Source organism: Trachypithecus francoisi, unplaced genomic scaffold (assembly GCF_009764315.1).
Source record: "Trachypithecus francoisi isolate TF-2019V2 unplaced genomic scaffold, Tfra_2.0 Lachesis_group5, whole genome shotgun sequence".
Taxonomy (NCBI): Eukaryota; Metazoa; Chordata; class Mammalia; order Primates; family Cercopithecidae; genus Trachypithecus; species Trachypithecus francoisi.
In genome coordinates this window covers 142,318,133-142,338,895 of record NW_022681470.1, presented here as the reverse complement: position 1 = coordinate 142,338,895, position 20,763 = coordinate 142,318,133, and the positions used below count along the sequence as shown (strand labels likewise).

General features: G+C 51.6%; 1 protein-coding gene across 9 annotated transcripts in view; it reads left to right on the top strand.

Moving 5' to 3' along the window:
- Window positions 1-20,763, top strand: part of ARHGEF18 (Rho/Rac guanine nucleotide exchange factor 18) — a 130,472-nt gene that overhangs the window by 20,637 nt on the left and 89,072 nt on the right. For 6 of the 9 annotated variants that reach the window (XM_033199181.1, XM_033199184.1, XM_033199179.1 and 3 more), the window contains exons 3-10: window positions 2,985-3,244; window positions 6,133-6,283; window positions 7,051-7,165; window positions 8,952-9,009; window positions 9,499-9,543; window positions 11,447-11,524; window positions 13,670-13,772; window positions 13,940-14,081. In XM_033199181.1, the coding sequence (XP_033055072.1) occupies window positions 2,985-3,244; window positions 6,133-6,283; window positions 7,051-7,165; window positions 8,952-9,009; window positions 9,499-9,543; window positions 11,447-11,524; window positions 13,670-13,772; window positions 13,940-14,081 (952 nt within the window). Of the gene's footprint in view, window positions 1-1,918; window positions 2,543-2,984; window positions 3,245-6,132; window positions 6,284-7,050; window positions 7,166-8,951; window positions 9,010-9,498; window positions 9,544-11,446; window positions 11,525-13,669; window positions 13,773-13,939; window positions 14,082-20,763 lie in introns of those variants that run through there. The other 3 variants (XM_033199182.1, XM_033199180.1, XM_033199185.1) reach the window with 3 other exon arrangements.

The window sequence follows — 20,763 nt, the reverse complement described above, 5'->3', positions numbered from 1 at the left end:
GTGAGTCCTTAGGAAGTTAAACCTAAAATTAGCCAGGCACAGTGGCTCACGCCCATAATCCCAGCCCTTTGGGAGGCTGAGGCGGGTGAATCATGAGGTTAGGAGTTCAGGAGAGCAGCCTGGCCAAGATGGTGAAACCCTGTCTCTACTAAAAATACAAAAATTAGCCTGGTTTGGTGGCAGGTGCCTTTCATTCCAGCTACTCGGGAGGCTGAGGCAGTAGAATTGTTTGAACCCGGGAGGCAGAGATTGCAGTGAGCCGAGATAGCACCGTTGCGCTCCACCCTGGGCGACAGAGTGAGACTGCATCTCAGAAAAATAAAAATAAAATAAAAAAAGAAAGTTAAACCTAAAATTGCCACGCAATTGTACCACTGCACTCCAGCCTAGGTGACAGAGCGGGAGACTGTCTCAAAAAATAAAAGAGGTTGGGCGCAGTGGCTCACGCCTGTCATCCCAGCACTTTGGGAGGCTGAGTAGGAGAGGATCACCTGAAATCAGGAATTTGAGACCAGCCTGGGCAACATGATGAAACTGTGTCCCTACTGAAAATAGAAAAATCAGCCCGACGTGGTGGTGCACACCTGTATTTCCAACTACTCAGGAGGGTGAGGCACGAGAATCGTTTGAACCCAGGAGGCAGAGGTTGCAATGAGTCCAGATGGTGCCACTGCACTCCAGCCTGGGCGACAGAGCAAGACTCTGTCTCAATAATAATAAGAAATAAATAGAACAATAAAATGACCATACAATCCAGCAATTCCACTTCTGGATATCTTCCCAGGAGAACTGAGAGCAAGGACTCACCGATATTCACACACTGATGTTGATAGCAGCATTATTCACAAGAGCCAACAGATGGAAAGAACCCAGGTGTCCACTGATGGATGGATGAATAAATGCGATGTGATCCATCCACACAATGGAATACAAGTCAACCTTAAAAAGGAAGGAAATTCTGACACGTGCCGCAATGTGGAGGAACCATGAGGATGCTATGCTCGGTGACATAAACCAGACACAAAAGGACAAATACTGTCTGATTCCCCTCGTAGGAGATCTCTGGACTCGTCGGGTTCAAGATTTACCACCCCCCGCTGTTTTTTTTTTTTTTTTTTGGAGACAGGATCTTTCTTTGTTATCCAGGCTAGAGTGCGGTAGCATGATCACAGCTCACTGCAGCTTCGACCTCCCGGCTCAAGTGATTCTCCTACCTCAGACTCCCAAGTAGTCTGCCACCATGCCCGGCTCAATTTAATTTTTTTTTTTTTTTGTAGAGATAGGGTCTTGTTGCGTCGTCCAGGCTGGTCTCAAACCCCTGGGCTCAAGCGATCCTCCCAGATTGCTGGGATTCCAAGGCATGAACCACCATGCCAGGCCTGGTCAGATTCATGGAGACAGAAAGTAGAAGGGTGGGTGCCAGGGGCTGGGGAGGGAAATGAGGAAGAAGTGTTTCATGGCAACAAAATTTTAGTTTGGGAAGATGAGAAAGTTCTGGAGATACATGGAGGTGATGGTTGTACAACAATGGGAATGTGCTTAATGATGCTAAACGGGACACTTAAAAATGGTTAGGAGATGGGCCCGGGAGCGGTGGCTCCCGCCTGTAATCCCAACACTGGGAGGCTGAGGCAGGCAGATCACCTGAAGTCAGGAGTTCAAGACCATCCTGGCCAACATCATGAAGCCTGTCTCTACTAAAAAATATATATAAATTCTCCAGAAGCGGTTTTACAGGCACATGCCTGTAATCCCAGCACTTCGGGAGGCCAAGGCAGCCGAATCCCCTGAGGTCAGGAGTTCGAGACCAGCCCGGCCAACATGGTGAAACCCCCGTCTCTCCTGAAAATACAAAAATTAGCTGGGCATAATGGAGAGTGCCTGCAATCCCAGCTTCTCAGGAGGCTGAGGCAGAAGAATCGCTTGAACGCGGGAGGTGGAGGTTGCAGTGAGCCGAGATCATGCCACTGCACTCCAGCCTAGGCAGTAAAGCAAGACTCCATCTCAAAAAAAAAAAAAAAAAAGATAAATTTTATGTGATGTGTATCTCACTGCAATAAAAAGAAGGGAGGGGCCAAATCTATAAAGACATCAACATGGGTGAGTTCAGGTAAAAGGGCAAATGCTGCGTAGCTCCTCCTTCCTCATCCCAAGACAGGTGTGGACACGGACCTCCTGCCTCCTGCGGGCCAAGATGTGCAGCTGGCAAATTGACAGCATCTACCAAGGGCTGCCTGAGATCACATGGATGCCTGGAGCCACATCTCAGCACTGGTCTCACATGGAGCCATGGGGGAAGCCTACCCACCCACCTACTCACCAAATCCTGTGTGCAGACAGTCCTAACAAAGGCCTGAAAAAGGGCAATTCCTGTCCTCCAGATCCTGACAGCCCAGAGAAGGGGCATCTTACCAAGCTTGAGGAGTCAGGAAAGCAACCTGGAGGGCATGCCCAAGCTGGGTTTTGACGGATGCATAGGAGTTCACCAGACAGACTCAGGATGGGCCGGGTGGGAGAGGAGGTTTTGCAAGGAGAAGAAAAGGTAGGTGCCCTGGCTGGACAGAATGACAAATAGAATGACTGGGAGAAGAGGGAAGTGAAAGACAAAAGAAGGGAAGGAAAAAGAAATAGGAACAGGAGCAGGAACTGTACCAAAAAAAAAAAACCAAAAAAAAAAAAAGATAATCAGATGGAAACTCAGTGACGAGAAGTACTTTGCCAAGGCTAGAAGTAGGGGAATTTGGCATGGAAGACCAGACTTCTGGTCCTTTTGTGGGGGTGAGGTCTTGAAGGTCCAGGTTAGGCAGGGCACTGGGGGACTACTCCCTCCCATTCCATTCCACTCGCTGTGAGAAGGGCGCTGAGCCCAGGTGGGGGACAGACAGGGTCTGAATGTTGGGAGCAGGGACCTTGTGGTCAAGAGACCCCAGGCTCTGCTGCCCCTTGGTGAACATCTTCTCCCTCCTCACCCTCCCAACCTATAGGAGGATGATTTTCCCAGGCAGCTCAGCGAGAGTGCGGAGGACCTCAGCCTGGATTTGGGGGCCCTTCAGGGCAGCGAGTATCTGCAGGACCTGGGCCTTGGGGCCCCTTCCCACAGCCAGCCTGGGGAGGCCTCAGACAGCCGCGCCCCCAGTGAAGAACCAGGAAGGGATTCTCTTTTCTCCAACTTGGCGGGGTCCCAGGATCTGTCAAAGCGGCGCAGCTGGGAAAGGTCGCGGAGCTGCTCAGAGAGCTGGCGGAGGTCAGTTCCCCGCTGCTGCCTGCCTCCCACAATGCACCCCCGGGACAGGGCAGGGGTCCAGAAGGCCAGAGCCAGGTCCTGAGACAAGCTGCCCCTTGCACCTGCCATGGTCCCCAACCTTTTTGGCACCAGGGACCGGTTTCATGGAAGACGATTTTTCCATGGACTCAGGGGGAAAGGAGATACTTTCTGGATAATTCAAGCACATTCCATCTATCGTGCACTTTATTTCTATTATTATTACATTGTAATACATAATTAAGTAATTATACAACTCATCATCATGTCGAATCAGTGGGAGCCCTGAACTTGTTTTCCTGCACTAGCTGGTCCATTCTGGGGGTGATGGGATCATCAGGCATTAGATTCTCTTTTTTTTTTTTTTTTTGAGATGGAGTCTCACTCCATTGCCCAGGCTAGAGTGCAGTGGCGTGATCTCGGTTCACTGCAAGCTCCGCCTCCTGGGTCCAAGCGATTCTCCTGCCTCAGCCTCCCAAGTAGCTGGGATTACAGGCGTGCACCACCACACCAGGCTAATTTTTGTATTTTTAGTAGAGATGGGGTTTTACCATGTTGGTCAGGCTGGTCTCGAACTCCTGACCTCATGATCCGCCTGCCTTGGCCTCCCAAAGTGTGGGGATTACAGGCGTGAGCCACTGCGCCTGGCCTAGATTCTCATAAAGACTGTGCAACCTGGATCCCTCACATGTGCAGTTCACGATACAGTTCTCACTCCTATGAGAATTTTTTTTTTTTTTTTTTGAGACAGAATCTCACTCTGTTGCCCATGCTACAGGCTCACACCACCACACCCGGCTAATTTTTTGTATTTTTAGTAGATACGGAGTTTTACCATATTGGCCAGACTAGTCTCAAACTGCTGACCTCAGAGGATCCGCCCGCCTCGGCCTCCCAAATGCTGGAATGACAGGCATGAGCCAACAGGCCGGGCCCCTGCTCCTTTGAGAATCTAATGCTGCCACTCATCTGACAAGAGGCGGAGCTCAGGCAGTCATGAAAGCAATGGGGAGCGGCTGTAAATACAGAGGAAGCTTCACTCACGCACACGCGCTCACCTTCTGCTTTGCAGCCCTGATTCTAAAAGCTCACGGCAGCCGGGCGCGGTGGCTCACGCCTGTAACTCCAGCACTTTGGGAGGCCGAGATGGGCGGATCACGAGGTCAGGAGATCAAGACCATCCTGGCTAACACGGTGAAACCCCGTCTCTACTAAAAATACAAAAACATTAGCCGGGTGTGGTGGCGGGCGCCTGTAGTCCCAGCTACTCGGGAGGCTGAGGCAGGAGAATGGCGTGAACCTGGGAGGCGGAGCTTGCAGTGAGCTGAGATCTGGCCACTGCACTCCAGCCTGGGCCACAGGGTGAGACTCTGTCTCAAATAAATAAATAAATAAATAGTCACGGACCAGTACCTGGGCGACAGGGTGAGACTCTGTCTCAAATAAATAAATAAATAAATAGTCACGGACCAGTACCTACCAGTCTGTGGCCCAGGGGTTGGGGATCCCTGCTGTAGGGCCATGAGGGGCATCTGCACCATCAGAGGCAGCCCAAAAAACCTGCACGTGAGGCCGGGCACAGTGGCTCACACTTGTAATCCCAGCACCTTGGGAGGCCAAGGTGGGTGGATCACCTGAGGTCAGGAGTTCAAGACCAGCCTGGTCAACATGGCAAAACCCCCTGTCTACTAAAAATACAAAACTTAGCCAGGCATGGTGGTGCACACCTGTAGTCCCAGCTACTTGGGAGGCTGAGGCCCGAGAATCACTTGAACCCAGGAGACAGAGGTTGCAGTGAGCCAGGATTGTGCCACTTGCACTCCAGCCTGGGTGACAGAGCAAGACTCTATCTCAAAAAAAAAAAAAAGGAAAGAAAGAAAGAAAAAAAAAATCGACTGCACGCACACACTGCAAGCACACACACTGCAAGCACACACACTGCAAGCACACAAAAACCCAATCTTACACAGCTGCACTGAGAGTACAGTCATGCTCAGCCCCCATCAGACCCATGCATATAAGCCTAAATGTGATCTGCATCTATGCACTTATGATCAAACCGGAAATGTGTGAGATGCCAGGCACCCCACAGTAGCAGCACCAAATAGCAGGAGGGGCGCTCTAGCCACCCCTAACCCGTGTCTCTCAACCCCTTCCAAGTCATCCCAAATAGAAATTCAGGCCGGGTGCAGTGGTTCATGCCTGTAATCCCAGGACTTTGGGAAGCAGAGTCGGGGGGAATCACTTGAGGTCAGGAGTTTGAGACCAGCCTGGCCAACGTGGTGAAGCCTTGTCTCTACTAAAAATGTAAAAATTGTCTGGGTATGGTGGTGCGTGCCTGTAATCCCACCTACTTGGGAAGCTGAGGCAGGAGAATCGCTTGAATCTGGGAGGCGGAGGTTGCAGCGAGCCGAGATTGTGCCACCGCACTCCAGCCTGGGTGACAGAGTGAGACTCTGCCTAAAAAAAAAAAAAAAGAGAGAGAGAGGAGGGAAGGGAAGGGAAAGGAAGGGAGGGGAGGGGAGGGGAGGGGAGGGGAAGCGAGGCGAGGGAAAGGGAAGGGAAGGGCAGGGAAGGGGGAAAGGGAAAGAGAAGAAAAGAGAAAAGAAAAGAAAAAGAAAACCAGTCTGTGTAAAAACGATCTGAGATGCACATGTAGCTCCAACACAGATAACCAGGCTGGCTTTCTTTGTACTCTCCCCCTTGTCACCAAATTCTCTCATATTGGGAGTTCTAGACCCCTGTCTGTGGCCTGTGCACCGTTCCCTGTCCTGGAAGGTCCCCCTTGCATATTCTTTCAAGTCCCCCTGGATGCCTGGGGCAGCAGCCAGGTGGGCAAGAAGCCCCAGTACCCTGTCTTCTCCCACTAGGCTCAGCCTCGATGACTCAGCTGTAGATGAGGAACCCTGTCTCCCTCGAACACTGGCCAGCCTTGCTTTGAACCTGCCGGGAGGAGGGCTGAAGACTTGGACTCAAGGTTGTCTGTCTGGGGGCGGGACCCCTGCAGACAGCCCAGGCAAAGTGCGTGTAACCTGCAGCCACCCCTGACAATAGCATATTTTTGGGTCCAGAAGCCAGTGCTATGGGTAGGAAGGAGAGACTTGACTTGCCAGGGCTGGTGGTGTTTACCCACCATGGCGGGGTGGGGGGTGCTTATCTATGGCGTGGCCCATGCCTCGGTAGTCTCTGGGTCCTAAGATTCCAGCCCATGCCTGAAGGGTTTTCCCTGGGTAAGCATCTAGGACAGGCTCTGCATGGTCATGACTGCAACCCAAGGGCTGGAGACAAGGGGATGGGGGATGTCTTATCTTGCAGTTTCAGCCAGGCTTGGAGGATCTTTGCCTGGAGTGTAGCCTGCAGCTGGAAGGCAGCTGTGTCTGTGGTTGGGGTAGGCAGCTAAGGAGAATTTGTCTCTGACCTGAGATCCCAGCTCACACCTGAGGAATGCATGCTTGGAGTGGCTGGTGGCTGAGACATCTTTGGCTATGATCACAAATGACCCTGGGGGAAATTTCTGGCCATTGTTGGAACCTGTGGCCCTGATACCTGGGGCTCCAGCTCATAGCTGGAGGCTCCTCGGCCAGGACTACATCTCTGTGACTGGGAAGGGGGTGGCTGAACCCATGCCCTATGGCTGGGGAGAATGGCTGGAGGCTGAGGCTTGGATGAGTGTGTCACCCCGTTTCTGTGGAGGTGGCCCTGGCTGTGGGTGGGGACCCTCAACCTAGGGAAACTGCCTGCAGTCCAGGCTGCCTTCCCAGCTTAGTGAGATGTTTAATTCCCTGCAGGAATGTGACAGCCCCAAGAAAAGAGTGAGGTCAAGGTCCGTTCCTGTGTCCTCCTATGAGATCCGCTCCCCGGAAATCTCTCTGGATTTGGAAGTGCCTGCTCCACATGCTCAAGGTGGCCAGCCTGGGAGTTTCCTTCATTCAAACCAAGTCAGGGAAAGAGGAACCTGGCCAACATGGTGAAACCCTGTTGGGGTTTCATCCTTCATCCTGGAGAGTCCCCTTGATGGGGCTCCCAATGGGCCCCAGGGAACGGAAGGGGGTTGGCTTAGGGTCCCCTGGGCAGGGACTGGGCAGAATGTTGGGGGAAGCTAGAGAGGGGAAGGGACCTCCAGCATCTGTCCCTCCTCCTCTCCCTGCAACCCTTGAGCCAGTGTGAGATTGCCCCATTGCAATGACCTTGTCTCTCTCTCTTCTCTCTCTGACTCTTTTTTTTTTTGAGACAGAGTCTTGCTGTGTCACCCAGGCTGCAGTGCAGTGGTGCAATCTCAGCTCACTGCAACCTCCGCCTCCCGGGTTCAAACGATTCTCCTGCCTCAACCTCCCAAGTAGCTGGGACTACAAGCACCCGATACCATGCCCGGCTAATTTTTGTATTTTTAGTAGACACAGGGTTTTGCCATATTGGCCAGGCTGGTCTCAAAGTCCTGGCCTTGAGTGATCGGCTCGCCTCAACCTCCCAAAGTGCTGGGATTACAGGCATGAACCATCGTGCCTGGCATTCTGACTGTTTCTTTATGTCTTTCTTTATCTCTGAATTTTTTCCCGAGACCTTGCACCTCTCTGGCATCAGACAAACCTGGAGTCTAAACACATAACAAGTCTCTGAGCCTCTGTGGCTTCCTCTATTAGAAGAGGCGTGGCAGCTCACACCTGGAATCCCAGCACTTTGGGAGGCCAAGGCAGGTGAATAGCTTGAGCCCAGGAGTTTGACGCCAGCCTGGGCAACATGGCAAAACCTTGTCTCTACTAAAAATATAAAAACAATTAGCTGGGCATGACGGTGTGCACCTGTAGTCCCAGCTACTTGGGTGACAGAGTGAAACTGTCTCAAAAAAAAAAAAAAAAAAAAGGCCGGGTGCGGTGGCTCAAACCTGTAATCCCAGCACTTTGGGAGGCCAAGACGGGTGGATCACGAGGTCAGGAGATCGAGACCATCCTAGCTAACACGGTGAAACCCCGTCTCTACTAAAAAAAAACAAAAAACTAGCCGGGCGAGGTGGCGGGCGCCTGTAGTCCCAGCCGCTTGGGAGGCTGAGGCAGGAGAATGGCGTAAACCCGGGAGGCGGAGCTTGCAGTGAGCTGAGATCCGGCCACTGCGCTCCAGCCTGGGCCGTGACAGAGCGAGACTCCGTCTCAAAAAAAAAAATAAAATAAGGCCTGGGGTCAGGAGTTTGAGACCAGCCTGGCCAACATGGTGAAACCCCATCTCTACTAAAAATATAAGAATTAGTCGGGCATGGTGGTGCGTGCCTGTAATCCCAGCTACTCGGGAGGCTGAGGCAGGAGAATCGCTTGAACCCGGGAGGCGGAGGTTGCAGTGAGCCAAGATTGAGCCATTGCACTCCATCCAGGGTGACAGAGTGAGACTCTGTGTAAGGAACAAAAGGGGAGGGGGGATAACAAGCGTTATCTCCTTAAGGCCACTTGGAGAGTCTGCTGAGCTCACACATGTAAAGCACTTAGTAGGGTGTAAGCACTCACGAGACACTGGGGACCCCTGCGTTTGTCCCTGGCTCTCTGTCCTCTTCTCGTCTCTGTTCCCCGAGAGTACAGGCCTTGTCTGCATGGCCTCCAGTTCTGCAGGGGCTCACGGTGGCATCCGGGAGGGCTCTGCTGGGCTGGTCCCATCCCAGAACTCCTCACAACTGTGCTTCCTGGGATGGGGGCGCTTTTTCCAGGCCTGGAACCTCCAGTGCTGGAGTGCATGGAAAAAGACCACGTGGAACCAGATCACGTGTGAGTTTCTGCCTCGTGGTAGGGGAGGGACCACCAGGGAACAGACCGAAAAGTCAGGGCTGCGGGAGGAGGGCTGCCGGGGTGCAGTGTTGCTGGCCATAAGTGACCAGGGCCAGACACCATCCCACTAGTCCCCCATAACCTCATCTTCTTTCTGACACCGTCCTTCTCCCGGTGGGAGAGGCCCAGGCCCCTCAGAAAGGTTCTCAGTGTAGCCTTGGGAGATAATTATGGCTTTTTTTTTTTTTCTTGTGAGACTTGGTCTCCCTCTGTCACCCAGGCTAGAGTGCAATGGTACAATCTCGGCTCACTGCAGCCCCTGCCTCCCAGGTTCAAGTGATTTTCCTGCCTCAGCCTCCAGAGTAGCTGGCTTTGAGTAGGGTCTGCATCAGGACCTGAGGCCTGGTTGGGTAACCCCAGCTTGTCTCTGGGAGAGTGTCTGTCACCTGGAGCTAACGTGGGCTGTTCTAATCCCCCCCAACCCCACAGGCTGATTGTCCAGCAGGTGCTTCAAGAACTTCGACAGTACCATGGGTAAGTGGGAATCGGGACAGGCACGAGGGGACAGACGTGGAGGAACAAAGTGGGAGACAAGAGTAGGAGACATGTAGGGGCGTGTACAGGTGTGGGAGACAGGGGTAGAGAAGACTGGGTGAGGGCTGGGCGAGGTGCCTTATGCCTGGAATCCCAGCACTTTGGGAAGCCGAGGAGGGTGGATCACCTGAGGTCAGGAGTTCGAGACCAGCCTGGCAAACATGGCGAAACCCTGTCTCTACTAAAAATACAAAAATTAGTCCGGCATGGTGGCGGACACCTGTAATCCCAGCTACTTAGGAGGCTGAGGCAGGAGAATTGCTTGAACCCGGAAAGTGGAGGTTGCAGCGAGCCGAGATCACGCCATTGTACTCCAGCCTGGTGACACAGTGAGACTCTGACTTAAAAAAAAAAAGAAAGAAAAAAGGGGGCCGGGCGCGGTGGCTCAAGCCTGTAATCCCAGCACTTTGGGAGGCCGAGGAGGGTGGATCACCTGAGGTCAGGAGTTCGAGACCAGCCTGGCAAACATGGCGAAACCCTGTCTCTACTAAAAATACAAAAATTAGTCCGGCATGGTGGCGGACACCTGTAATCCCAGCTACTTAGGAGGCTGAGGCAGGAGAATTGCTTGAACCCGGAAAGTGGAGGTTGCAGCGAGCCGAGATCACGCCATTGTACTCCAGCCTGGTGACACAGTGAGACTCTGACTTAAAAAAAAAAAGAAAGAAAAAAGGGGGCCGGGCGCGGTGGCTCAAGCCTGTAATCCCAGCACTTTGGGAGGCCGAGACGGGCGGATCACGAGGTCAGGAGATCGAGACCATCCTGGTTAACACGGTGAAACCCCGTCTCTACTAAAAATACAAAAACTAGCCGGGCGAGATGGCGGGCGCCTGTAGTCCCAGCTACTGGGGAGGCTGAGGCAGGAGAATGGCGTAAACCCGGGAGGCGGAGCTTGCAGTGAGCTGAGATCCGGCCACTGCACTCCAGCCTGGGCGACAGAGTGAGACTCCGCCTCAAAAAAAAAAAAAAAAAAAAAAAGAAAAAAGGGAAGGCTGCATTCAAGGGAAGAAAAATGAGGCAGGAGAGGAGGGAGGAGCTAGAAGACAAGAGGTGGAGAGGGGCAGGCTGCCCTGGCACAGGGGGCCCTTTGAGCAAACAGGTAAAGGTGCCTCCTGCCTAAGACACTGCCATCTGTTACAAAATCTCTTGTAGCCGGGTGCAGTGGCTCACACCACTGTAATCCCAACACTTTGGGAGGCCATGGTGGGAGGATCATTTGGAGGCCAGGAGTTTGAGACCAGCTTGGGAAAAATAGTGAGACCCTGTTTCTACAAAAAAAATTAAAAACTTGCTGGGTGACGTGGCTCACGCCTGTAATCCCAGCAATTTTGGGAGGCTGAGGTGGGAGGCTTGTTTGAGCCCAGGAGTTTGAGACCAGCCTGAGCAACAGAGCCAAACCTTGTTTTTTTCAAAAAAAAATTGTGTAAGATTTAAGTACTTGGTTAAAAAAAAAATTAAAAATTAGCCAGGCATGGTGGCACATGCCTATAGTCCCAGCTACTCAGGAGACTGAGGCGGGAGGATCGCTCAAGCCCCACAGGTCGAGGCTGCAGTGAGCTGTGATTGTACCACTACACTCCAGCCTGGACAACAGAGCGAGACCCCATCTCTATTTAAAAAGAAAAAAAAATCTTCCTGCTAACACTGATTTTGTTCAGCCAAGACACATTACTGCCCTCTGCTGGAAAACCTGTCATAATGTCTCACACACAAGCCCAGAGTCTCAAGGACAGGTGGGCTCTTAGATGGGGTACCTGGTGCCTGTCTGTACTTGGTAGCACTGGGGTAGGTGAGTGGGAGAGGAGGCTGCCGACCCAGGTATCTGTCCCCTCTGATCCTGCAGGGCCCGGCAGAGGGCTTGCATGTCAGCCAACTCCGGAGAAGCCCACTCGAACCTGACCTGGTTTGAATTCCTGTCGGAGTAAGTATACAGACCTGCTGCAAGTGAGAATAGCAGGGGAGGGCAGCCTTGGATTTGAACAAGTGTTTACGGATGGTCCTTTGGGCCAGGCCCCCTGTGCTGGAGGCAGGAGCTGGGGCCCCCACCAGGGCAATGGTGGGAGCTGGCAGGGAAGGGAGGGATGAGGCTCTCGTATACCCTGAGAGAACAGAGGAAGACTTCCTGGAGGAAGTGACGATGTAAGCAGGGTTCTGACGGAAGGGTAGGAGTTTGCCAATATGTGCAGATGAAGATGAAGGAAACAAAACGGAATTAGAAGGCTTAGGGAATGACATCAGAGCAGGGCGGGGAGGAGGGAAGGTGGGAGAAGTCAACAGAGACCAGACCACCTCAACCACATGAGAGAGCTCAGACTTTATCCTAAAGAGCAGTGGGGCTCAGGTGTTGTGACTCATGCCTGTAATCCCAGCACTTTGGGAGGCCGAGGAGGGTGGATCATCTGAGGTCAGGAGTTCAACATCAGCCTGGCCAACATGGTGAAATCCAATGTCTACTAAAAATACAAAAATTAGCCAGATGTGGTGGCGGGTGCCTGTAATCCCAGCTGCTCGGGAGGCTGAGGCAGGAGAATCACTTGAACCCAGGAGGCGGAGGTTGCAGTGAGCCGAGATCGCGCCCTTGCACTCCAGCCTGGGCGACAGAGGGAAACTCCCTCTCAAAAATAAATAAATAAATAATAAATAAATGAATAAATAAATAGCAGGGAGGCCTGCAAGCATCATCAGTTCTGGTGATAGGATGGGGACAGGATGAGGATCACAGACAAGGGTGAAGGTCCCTGAATCCCTCTCTCTCCCTCCTTTCCTCCCTCCCTTTCTCATTCACTCGTTCATTCAACAAACATTTACGAATATTTACAAAGTTCCAGAAGCCACTTGGACTGGGATCGGGGGCACAGACTGGAGAAACGGCGTCTCCACCCAGGAAATAGATCCTACCAGAGCAGGAATCATGTCTGCCTTATATGTCACTAACCTAATATTTATTAAATGAGGGTGTCCCTGAAATCCAGGAAGCCATGCCAGTGACCCAAGGATGGAGTTGGGGATGGGGGAGGAGATAGAAGAATGAGCAAGATTTAAAGACCAATTAGGGCTGGGTGCAGTGGCTCATGCCTGTAATCCCAGCACTTTGGGAGGCTAAGGCGGACGGATCACCTGAGGTCAGGAGTTCGAGACCAGCCTGGCCAACATGGTGAAACCTCGCCTCTACTAAAAATACAAAACAGGTTGGGCGTGGTGGCAGGTTGGGCGCGGTGGCTCACACCTGTAATCCCAACACTTTGGGAGGCCGAGGCGGGCGGATCACGAGGTCAGGAAATCGAGACCATCCTGGCTAACACGGTGAAACCCCGTCTCTACTGAAAATACAAAAAATTAGCCGGGCGTGGTGGCGGGTGCCTGTAGTCCCAGCTACTCAGGAGGGTGAGGCAGGAGAGTGGCGTGAACCCAGGAGGCAGAACTTGCAGTGAGCTGAGATCGCACCACTGCACTCCAGCCTGGGCGACAGAGCAAGACTCAGTCTCAAAAAAACAAAAACAAAAACAAACAAAAAACAAAAACCAACAATTAGCTGTGGCACACACCTGTGGTCCCAGCTACTCGGGAGGCTGAGGCATGAGAATCGCTTGAACCTGGAGGCAGTGGTTGCAGTGAGTGGAGATTGCACCACTGCACTCCAGCCTGGGTTACAGAGTGAGACTCTGTCTCAAAAAAAATTTAAATAAATAAATAAATAAATAAGGTCAGTTAGATACCGAGTGGGGGTGGGGGATGTGAATTAGAGATAGAAATCACAAGTGAACAGAGCTGAAATTCCCAGCCCCGGCATTGAGGGACCGCAAACCTGAGATCATGTTGCATTTCAGTCTGCAAACCCAGTCCCCAAAGCTCCCAGAACTTTGCAAACATTCATTCGTGTTTGCCGAGTGAATAAGTAAGAGAGGGAAGGAGGGAGGGAAGGAGGAAGTCAAGGGCCAGGGAAGGGGTAAGGCAGGACTGGGAGGCCACAGGGAGACAGGTTCCAGGTGGATTCCTGGAGCAACCCACAGGGCTGCCTCAGAATGGCTGCGGGCCTCTCTAGTGGACCTTCCCTCTCGTCCCCCAGGAGCGAGGACAGTGCTGGCAAGAATGAGAAGAGCGACAAGAGTATCAGCGTGAAGCGCAGGCTGAGCTGCCTCCGCAGTCGAGTGACCAGACAGAAGGAGAAGGTCAGGGGAGCTGAGCCACGGGGGCCCCCCTCTGCCTTCCCCAGCTTGGCATGCTGCCCTTAACCCGGGAGCCCTGTGATTGGGGCTGGCGGTGCACTGCGTACACAGTACCTAAGAGGGCCAGCCCCTGCAGAGGGCATCCTGAGACCTGCCCCTGTCCTATCCAGGGGAAGAGCCCAGCACATCTAAAGGACAAGGGCCAGGATGCACGAGAGAGGCGGGAGTGTGTCCATGGGCACCAGCTCGTGCAAGGGACCTTCTCCAGCCCCTCCAGCTGCCCCCTGTGTGGCAAACCCTTCTTGAGCTTGGGTAAGTCTGGTGGCCCAATCCATCCTCCTGGAGGGCAGTCACCTTCTCTTCTTCGCGTCCTTTCAATCATACTTCTGGGCTCTCTTGATGTGTGCATCCTCGTTCTGTTTTGCCCTCTCCTTGGCGGCTCCCTGGAAAGAACGAGGGATGGCTCCCTGGGCACAGGGTCCCTTGGGCTAACTCAGGACTGGCAACAGTCCCTTTAAGTCCCAGCTTTTGACATTGTGGGAATCCTCCTGCAGCACCTGGACTTGAGCCACGGATGGGTTTGCTAGGGCTGTCAGGACAAAGCACCACTTACTAGGTGGCTTAACCATCAGAGATATATTCCCTTGCAGTTCTGGAGGCTTAAAGTCTAAGATCAAGGGCTGAGCTTCATATGAAGGTGCCAGGAAATGATCCGTTCCAGGCATCTCTCCTGGCTTCATCCCTTAGCGTCACATGGCCCTGCCTGTATCCCAATTTCCCCTTTCTATAAGGATACCAGCCACATTGGATTAACGGCCCACCAGACTCCAGTGTGGCCTCATCTTAGCTTATTTACATTCGCAAAGACTCTATTTACAAATAAGGTCGCATCCTACAGGACAGAAGTCAGGGAGTAGGATTGCAACATATGAATTTGATGGTGGGGAGGCAAACCATTTTATCCATAACAGGTCGTTTCCTGCTTCCTGGGGCTCTTGGTGGTCGCGGGGTTGCAAGGGGAATAGTCTCTACTCAAGAAAGAGTACTGGATTCAAGAGACTCCCAGAAAGAGATGGCTCTGATCATCGCTGGGATTTAGAACTTAGTCTTTTTGCAAATAAGCTCCACTTTGAAGGGAATGAAGAAGAGGAGGTGGTGGCAATTGCGTGTTAGGAAAGATTCATGCGCCGTTTGTAGCAAGAATCCAAACCGCCGTCTGTGACTGGCAGAACGCAGGCTAGTTCACAGTTTCTGGACCTTAGCGCTGTCAACATTTGGGTCCAGGTAATTCTTTGTTCTAAGGGGCTATCCTATGCATCGTAGGATATTTAGTAGCATCCCTGGCATCTGCCCTCTAAATGTCAGGAGTAACCACCTCCTGCCTCCAGTTGCAACAACCAAAAATGTCTCCGGCCATGGCCAAAAGTCTCCTGGGGGACAGAATTGCCTCCAGACAGGAATCAATGGGTGAATGAGATGGGCAAGCAGATCCTAGATAGGCTTAGACCATGCAGTGACAGCAACATCTCCACCCTGAGGCAAGTGCTTCTCAGCAACCTGACCGCAGGCTTTGCATTTGTTGGCTTTACCTGCTCCAGGCACAGGAATTTTCCTTCTTTCTGCAGTTTCCCTCTCTTTCTGCAGTGCCATTGCTGGCCATGGGGCTGGGTGTGGCTGTTGGTGGTCAGTGGTGTCAAGGGTGTTCCTCTTTGGGCTTTTCCTTTGTTAGGCAATCCCCATCCAGCTCTGTGACCCATGAGCCATCCTCAGCGGAGGCTGGCATGGGCTTTTTGCAAAATCTTTTTTTTTTTTTTTTTTTTGCGACAGGATTTCACTGTGTTGCCCAGGCTGAAGTGCAATGGTGTGATCTCAGCACACTGCAGCCTCTGCCTCCTGGGCTCAAGCAATCCTCCCACTCCCTCCTCCCAAGTAGCTGGGTCTACAGGTGTGCACCACCATGCTTGGCTAATTTTTTAACTTATTTTTGTAGAGACAAGATCTCACTATATTGCCCAGGCTGCTTTCAAACTCCTAGACTCAAGCGATCCTCCCGCCTCAGCCTCCCAAAGTGCTGGAATTACAGGTGTGAGTCACCCACCGTGCCCAGCCTTTGCCAAATCTTCAGTGCACCAACAAAGTCGGCGTGCTGAAGTCCTTAATGTGGGACAGCAGGTGACTCCCTCTTTTCCCTGACACCTTGTTCTCTTCTGTAGGGCATGAGGTGAGCTCAATCTATCTTAGGCATCAGATGCAAGGGGCAGGTAGGAGGTTGGAAGTTGGGTGAGTAAAGCCAGAGATCTAGAACCAAGGCTGCACAGAGCAGGTTCTGGGAGCCTGCTCTTGGGTGCTCTTGCTTGAACAGCTCCAGGTTGAGCTGAACTAGGCACTTCCTTCTATGATTGCTGGTTCACTATCATTCTCCATTTGTTTCTGTTCCTGCTTTCACTTTTCAGAAAAATCCTGAGGTCTTTAAACTCTGATTTGGGGTCATCCAAGGTCTTGTATGACTTTGGCCCACTGACTTAGAGCATCACCATCATCTGGGAACTTCATTATTATTATTATTATTATTATTTTGAGATGGAGTCCCACTGTGTCACCCAGGTTGGAGTGCAGTGGCATGACCATAGCTCACTGCAAATTTCACCTCACAGGTTCAAGTGATTCTCCTGCCCCAGCCTCCCGAGTAGCTGGGATTACAGGCACCCACCACCATGCCCAGCTAATTTTTGTATTTTTAGTAGAAACAGGGTTTCACCATGTTGGTCAGGCTAGTCTCGAACTCCTGACCTCAAGTAATTTGCCTGCCTCGGCCTCCCAAAGTGCTGGGATTACAGGTGTGAGCCACCTTACCTGGACTGTCACCTGGGAACTTTTAAAATTTTTATTTTTATTTTAGAGACAGGATCTCTCTTTCTCTCTCTCTCTCTCTCTCTCTCTCTCTCTCTCTCTCTCTCTCTCTCTCTCTCTCTCTCTCTCTCTCTCTCTGCCCCAGGTTGGAGGGCAGTGGTGTGATCATAGCTCACTGCAGCCTTGAAATCCCTGGCTTAAGCAATCCTCCCATCTCAGCCTCCCAAATAGCTGGGACCACAGGCATATATAACCACATCCTGCTAATTTTTAATTTTTTTGGTCTGTTTGTAGAGACAGGGTCTTGCTATGTTGCCCAGGCTGGTCTCAAACTCCTGAGCTCAAGGGATCCTCCTGCCTTAGCTTCCCAAAGTGTTGGGATTATAGGCATGAGCCACCATGGCTGGCCCACCTGGGACTTTTTTGTTTTTAATTATTTATGTATTTATTTATTTTGAGACAGAGTCTTGCTCTGTCACCCAGGCTGGAGTGCAGTGGCACGATCTCAGCTCATTGCAAGCTCCACCTCCCGGATTCACGCCATTCTCCTGCCTCAGCCTCCTGAGTAGCTGGGACTACAGGCGCCTGCCACCAAGTCCAGCTAATTTTTTGTATTTTTAGTAGAGACTGGGTTTCACCATGTTAGCCAGGATGGTCTCGATCTCCTGACCTCGTGATCTGCTTGCCTCAGCCTCCCAAAGTGCTGTGATTACCGGTGTGAGACACCGCTCCCAGCCTTTTTTTTTTTTAAGATAGGGTCTGGCTCTGTCACCCACACTGAAGTGCAGTGGTGCAATCTCAGCTTACTGCAACCTCCACCCCCCAGGCTTAAGTGATCCTCCCACCTCAGCCTCCTGAGTAGCTGGGACTACAGGTGCGTGTCACAAATACTTGGCTGATATTTTGTAGAGATGGGGTTTCTCCATGTTGCCCAGGCTGGTCTTGAAATCCCCAGCCCAAGTGATCCTCCCACCTCAGCCTCCCAAAGTGCTGGGATTACAGGTATCAGCCACTGCCCCTGGCCCACCTGGGAACTTTTAATACCAAATCCCAGGTCCCATCTCAGATGGACTGAAACAGAATCTGCATTTTAACAAGAACCCGGAGTGATTTGTACGCCGTTAGTTGGCTCATTGCTGCTGACAGGCAGGTTTCACAGACTCAACACTATTGACCTATTTGGGCCCAATCACTTTCTATCATGGGGACCTCTCCTGTGCATTGCAGGATGTTGACTACCATCCCTGGCCTTTAGACCCACTCAATGCCAATAGCAACCCCCTCTCTCTCTCTCCAGTTGGGACAACCAAAAGTATTTCCTGGCCGGGTGCAGTGGCTCATGCCTGTAATCCCAGCTCTTTGGGAGGCCGAGGCGGGCGGATCGCTTGAGGTCAGGAGTTCAAGACCAGCCTGGCCAACATGGTGAAACTCGTATCTACTAAAAATACAAAAATGTGCCGGGCGTGGTGGCACATGCCTGTAATCCCAGGTACTCAGAGGCTGACTCAGGAGAATCGCTTGAACTCAGGAGGCAGAGGTTGCAGTGAGCTGAGATCGCGCCATTGCACTCCAGCCCGGGCGATGAGAACAAAACTCCGTCTCAAAAAAAAAAAAAAAAAAAAAGCTGGGCATGGTGGTGCATGCCTGTAGTCCCAGCTACACGGGAGGCTGAAGTGAGAGGATCGCTTGAGCCCAGGAGGCAGAGATTGCAGTGAGCTGAGATTGCACCGCTGCACTCCAGCCTGGGTGACAGAGTGAGACTCTGTCTCAAAAAAAGACAAAGGAAAAATATGAAGTTGGAAAAGGAGACAGAGGGATTACAGAGTTTGTCAACCTCAGCACTACTGACATTTGGGGCTGTCGTGTGGGGCTGTCCTGTGCCTGGGAGGAGGTTGAACAGCATCCATGGCCTTCACCCACTTGGTGGCAGGAGCACCCCTAGCTATGATGACCAAGTTGCTGAGTGTCCTCTAGTGGCAGGGTAGGAATGCAGTCACCCCCAGGTGAGGACCACGGCTCTCCCTTAAGTGTCCAGGGGTAGCCTCTCCGAATTGGTGACGATGGAATCCAGATGTGGAGGAAGTGGGAAAAGGGCCCTGTGGATATGTAGGGAAGAGTATTCCAGGTCGTAGGTGCAAAGGTCCTGGGGCAGGAATGTGCCTCAGGCAGCAGAAAGGCCAGTGTGCTTGAAGTGGAGGTAGAAGAGGTCTGTCAGAACCCGCTGCAGGTCACACAAACGTGCATGCCTGCCCCCATCTGGGGCATTGCTCAGAGGACCCTGTCACTTGTCACTTGATGGCTGGGCTTGCTGTCTGCAAATCCAGCCTCCACCTAGACTCTTCTCAGGGAAGGCAGGCTTCAGTGGCCCCTGGAATTTGTGAGCCTGGAATTTGCCATTGCTGCTCGGGACCCCTTCTCCACTGGGGGAGCTGCAAAGACAATTCCTGCCTTCTAGCTGGGGATTCGGGCGGGACAGCCTCCAGCACCCGCTTATGAGCTTTCAGACCCCCTAGAGTTATATGCCACATCTGCTGTGTCCCTGCATTTTTCTGGAGGAGGTGAGCATCCAGGGTTTTCATCAGATCTCCAAATAGAACATGTAACCTCGGAAAGGGTTGGCAACAATTTACTAAGTCAGGGACTGGCACACTGCAGTCCATCACCTGTTTTTTGTTTTTTGAGTTTTTTTGTTTGTTTGTATATGCTGAAAGCTAAGAATAGTGTGGGTTTTTTGCATTTGTAAGTGGTTGAAAACAAATACTTGGTGACACACAACCATTCTATGAAATTTGCATTTTACAGTCTGCAAATAAGGTTTTGTTGCAGGACAGCTCTCCTCTTCATTTATGTATCATCTTCAGTTGTTTCCAAGCTACATCTTTGTTTTTTGTTTTGTTTTGTTCTGAGACAGAATCTCGCTCTGTCGCCCACGCTGGAGTGCAGTGGCACGATGTCGGCTCACTGGAACCTCTACCTCCCAGGTTCAAGCAATTCTCATGCCCCAGCCTCCCGAGTGGCTGGGATTACAGGTGCCTGCCACCATGCCTGGCTAATTTTTTTCAGTAGAGATGGGGTTTCACCATGTTGGCCAGGCTAGTCTCAAACTCCTGACCTCAAGTGATCCACCCACTTCTGCCTCCCAAAGTGCTGGGATTATAGGCATGAGCCACCATGTTTGGCTCAAGCTACACTTTTGGTTGGCAGAGTTGAGTTTGCAGCATTACAGAGCAAGTTTGCCTACCCCTGAATGAGGTTATCTGGTAGCAAGCAAGGCGAGTAGCTTATCATGTCCTGCAAATCAATAAACCCCTTACAAAAATGACCTTGAGCGATGAGAGTTCCAACAGTGTCTAATTTCCTGAATGTCACTTTATAATCATAAAAGACTTTGCACAAATAACAACAATGGTTAGCATTACCGTACGGAGCACTTACACTGTCGCAAACACTGTAAGTGCTTTAGTTTGTTTTTATTGAGATATTTATTTATTTATTTTTTATTTTTATTTTTATTTATTTATTTTTTTTGAGACGGAGTCTTGCTGTGTCGCCCAGGCTGGAGTGCAGTGGCCGGATCTCAGCTCACGGCAAGCTCCGCCTCCCGGGTTTACGCCATTCTCCTGCCTCAGCCTCCCGAGTAGCTGGGACTACAGGCGCCAGCCACCTCGCCCGGCTAGCTTTTTTTGTATTTTTTAGTAGAGACGGGGTTTCACCGTGTTAGCCAGGATGGTCTCGAACTCCTGACCTTGTGATCCGCCCGTCTCGGCCTCCCAAAGTGCTGGGATTACAGGCTTGAGCCACCGTGCCCGGCCTGATTTTTTTTTTTTTTATAGAGACAGGGTCTTGCTATGTTATCCAGGCTAGTCTCGAATTCCTGCCTTCAGGTGATCCTCCCACCTATGCATCCCAAAGTGCTGGGATTACTGGTGTGAACTACCGAGACTGGTCTGTAAGTGCTCTAAACCGATTTCCTCATTCAGCTTTGTAACTCTATAGACACTAGCACTTTCTCTCTTTCACAGACGAGGAAACTGAGGCCCAAAGAAGTTAAGTTTTTGCTTAAGTCAGGATTTGAACTCACAGCCTGAGCCCCTGATCACCAGTCCATTGCCACATGATGCCCTTTGATTTTGATTTTATTTAT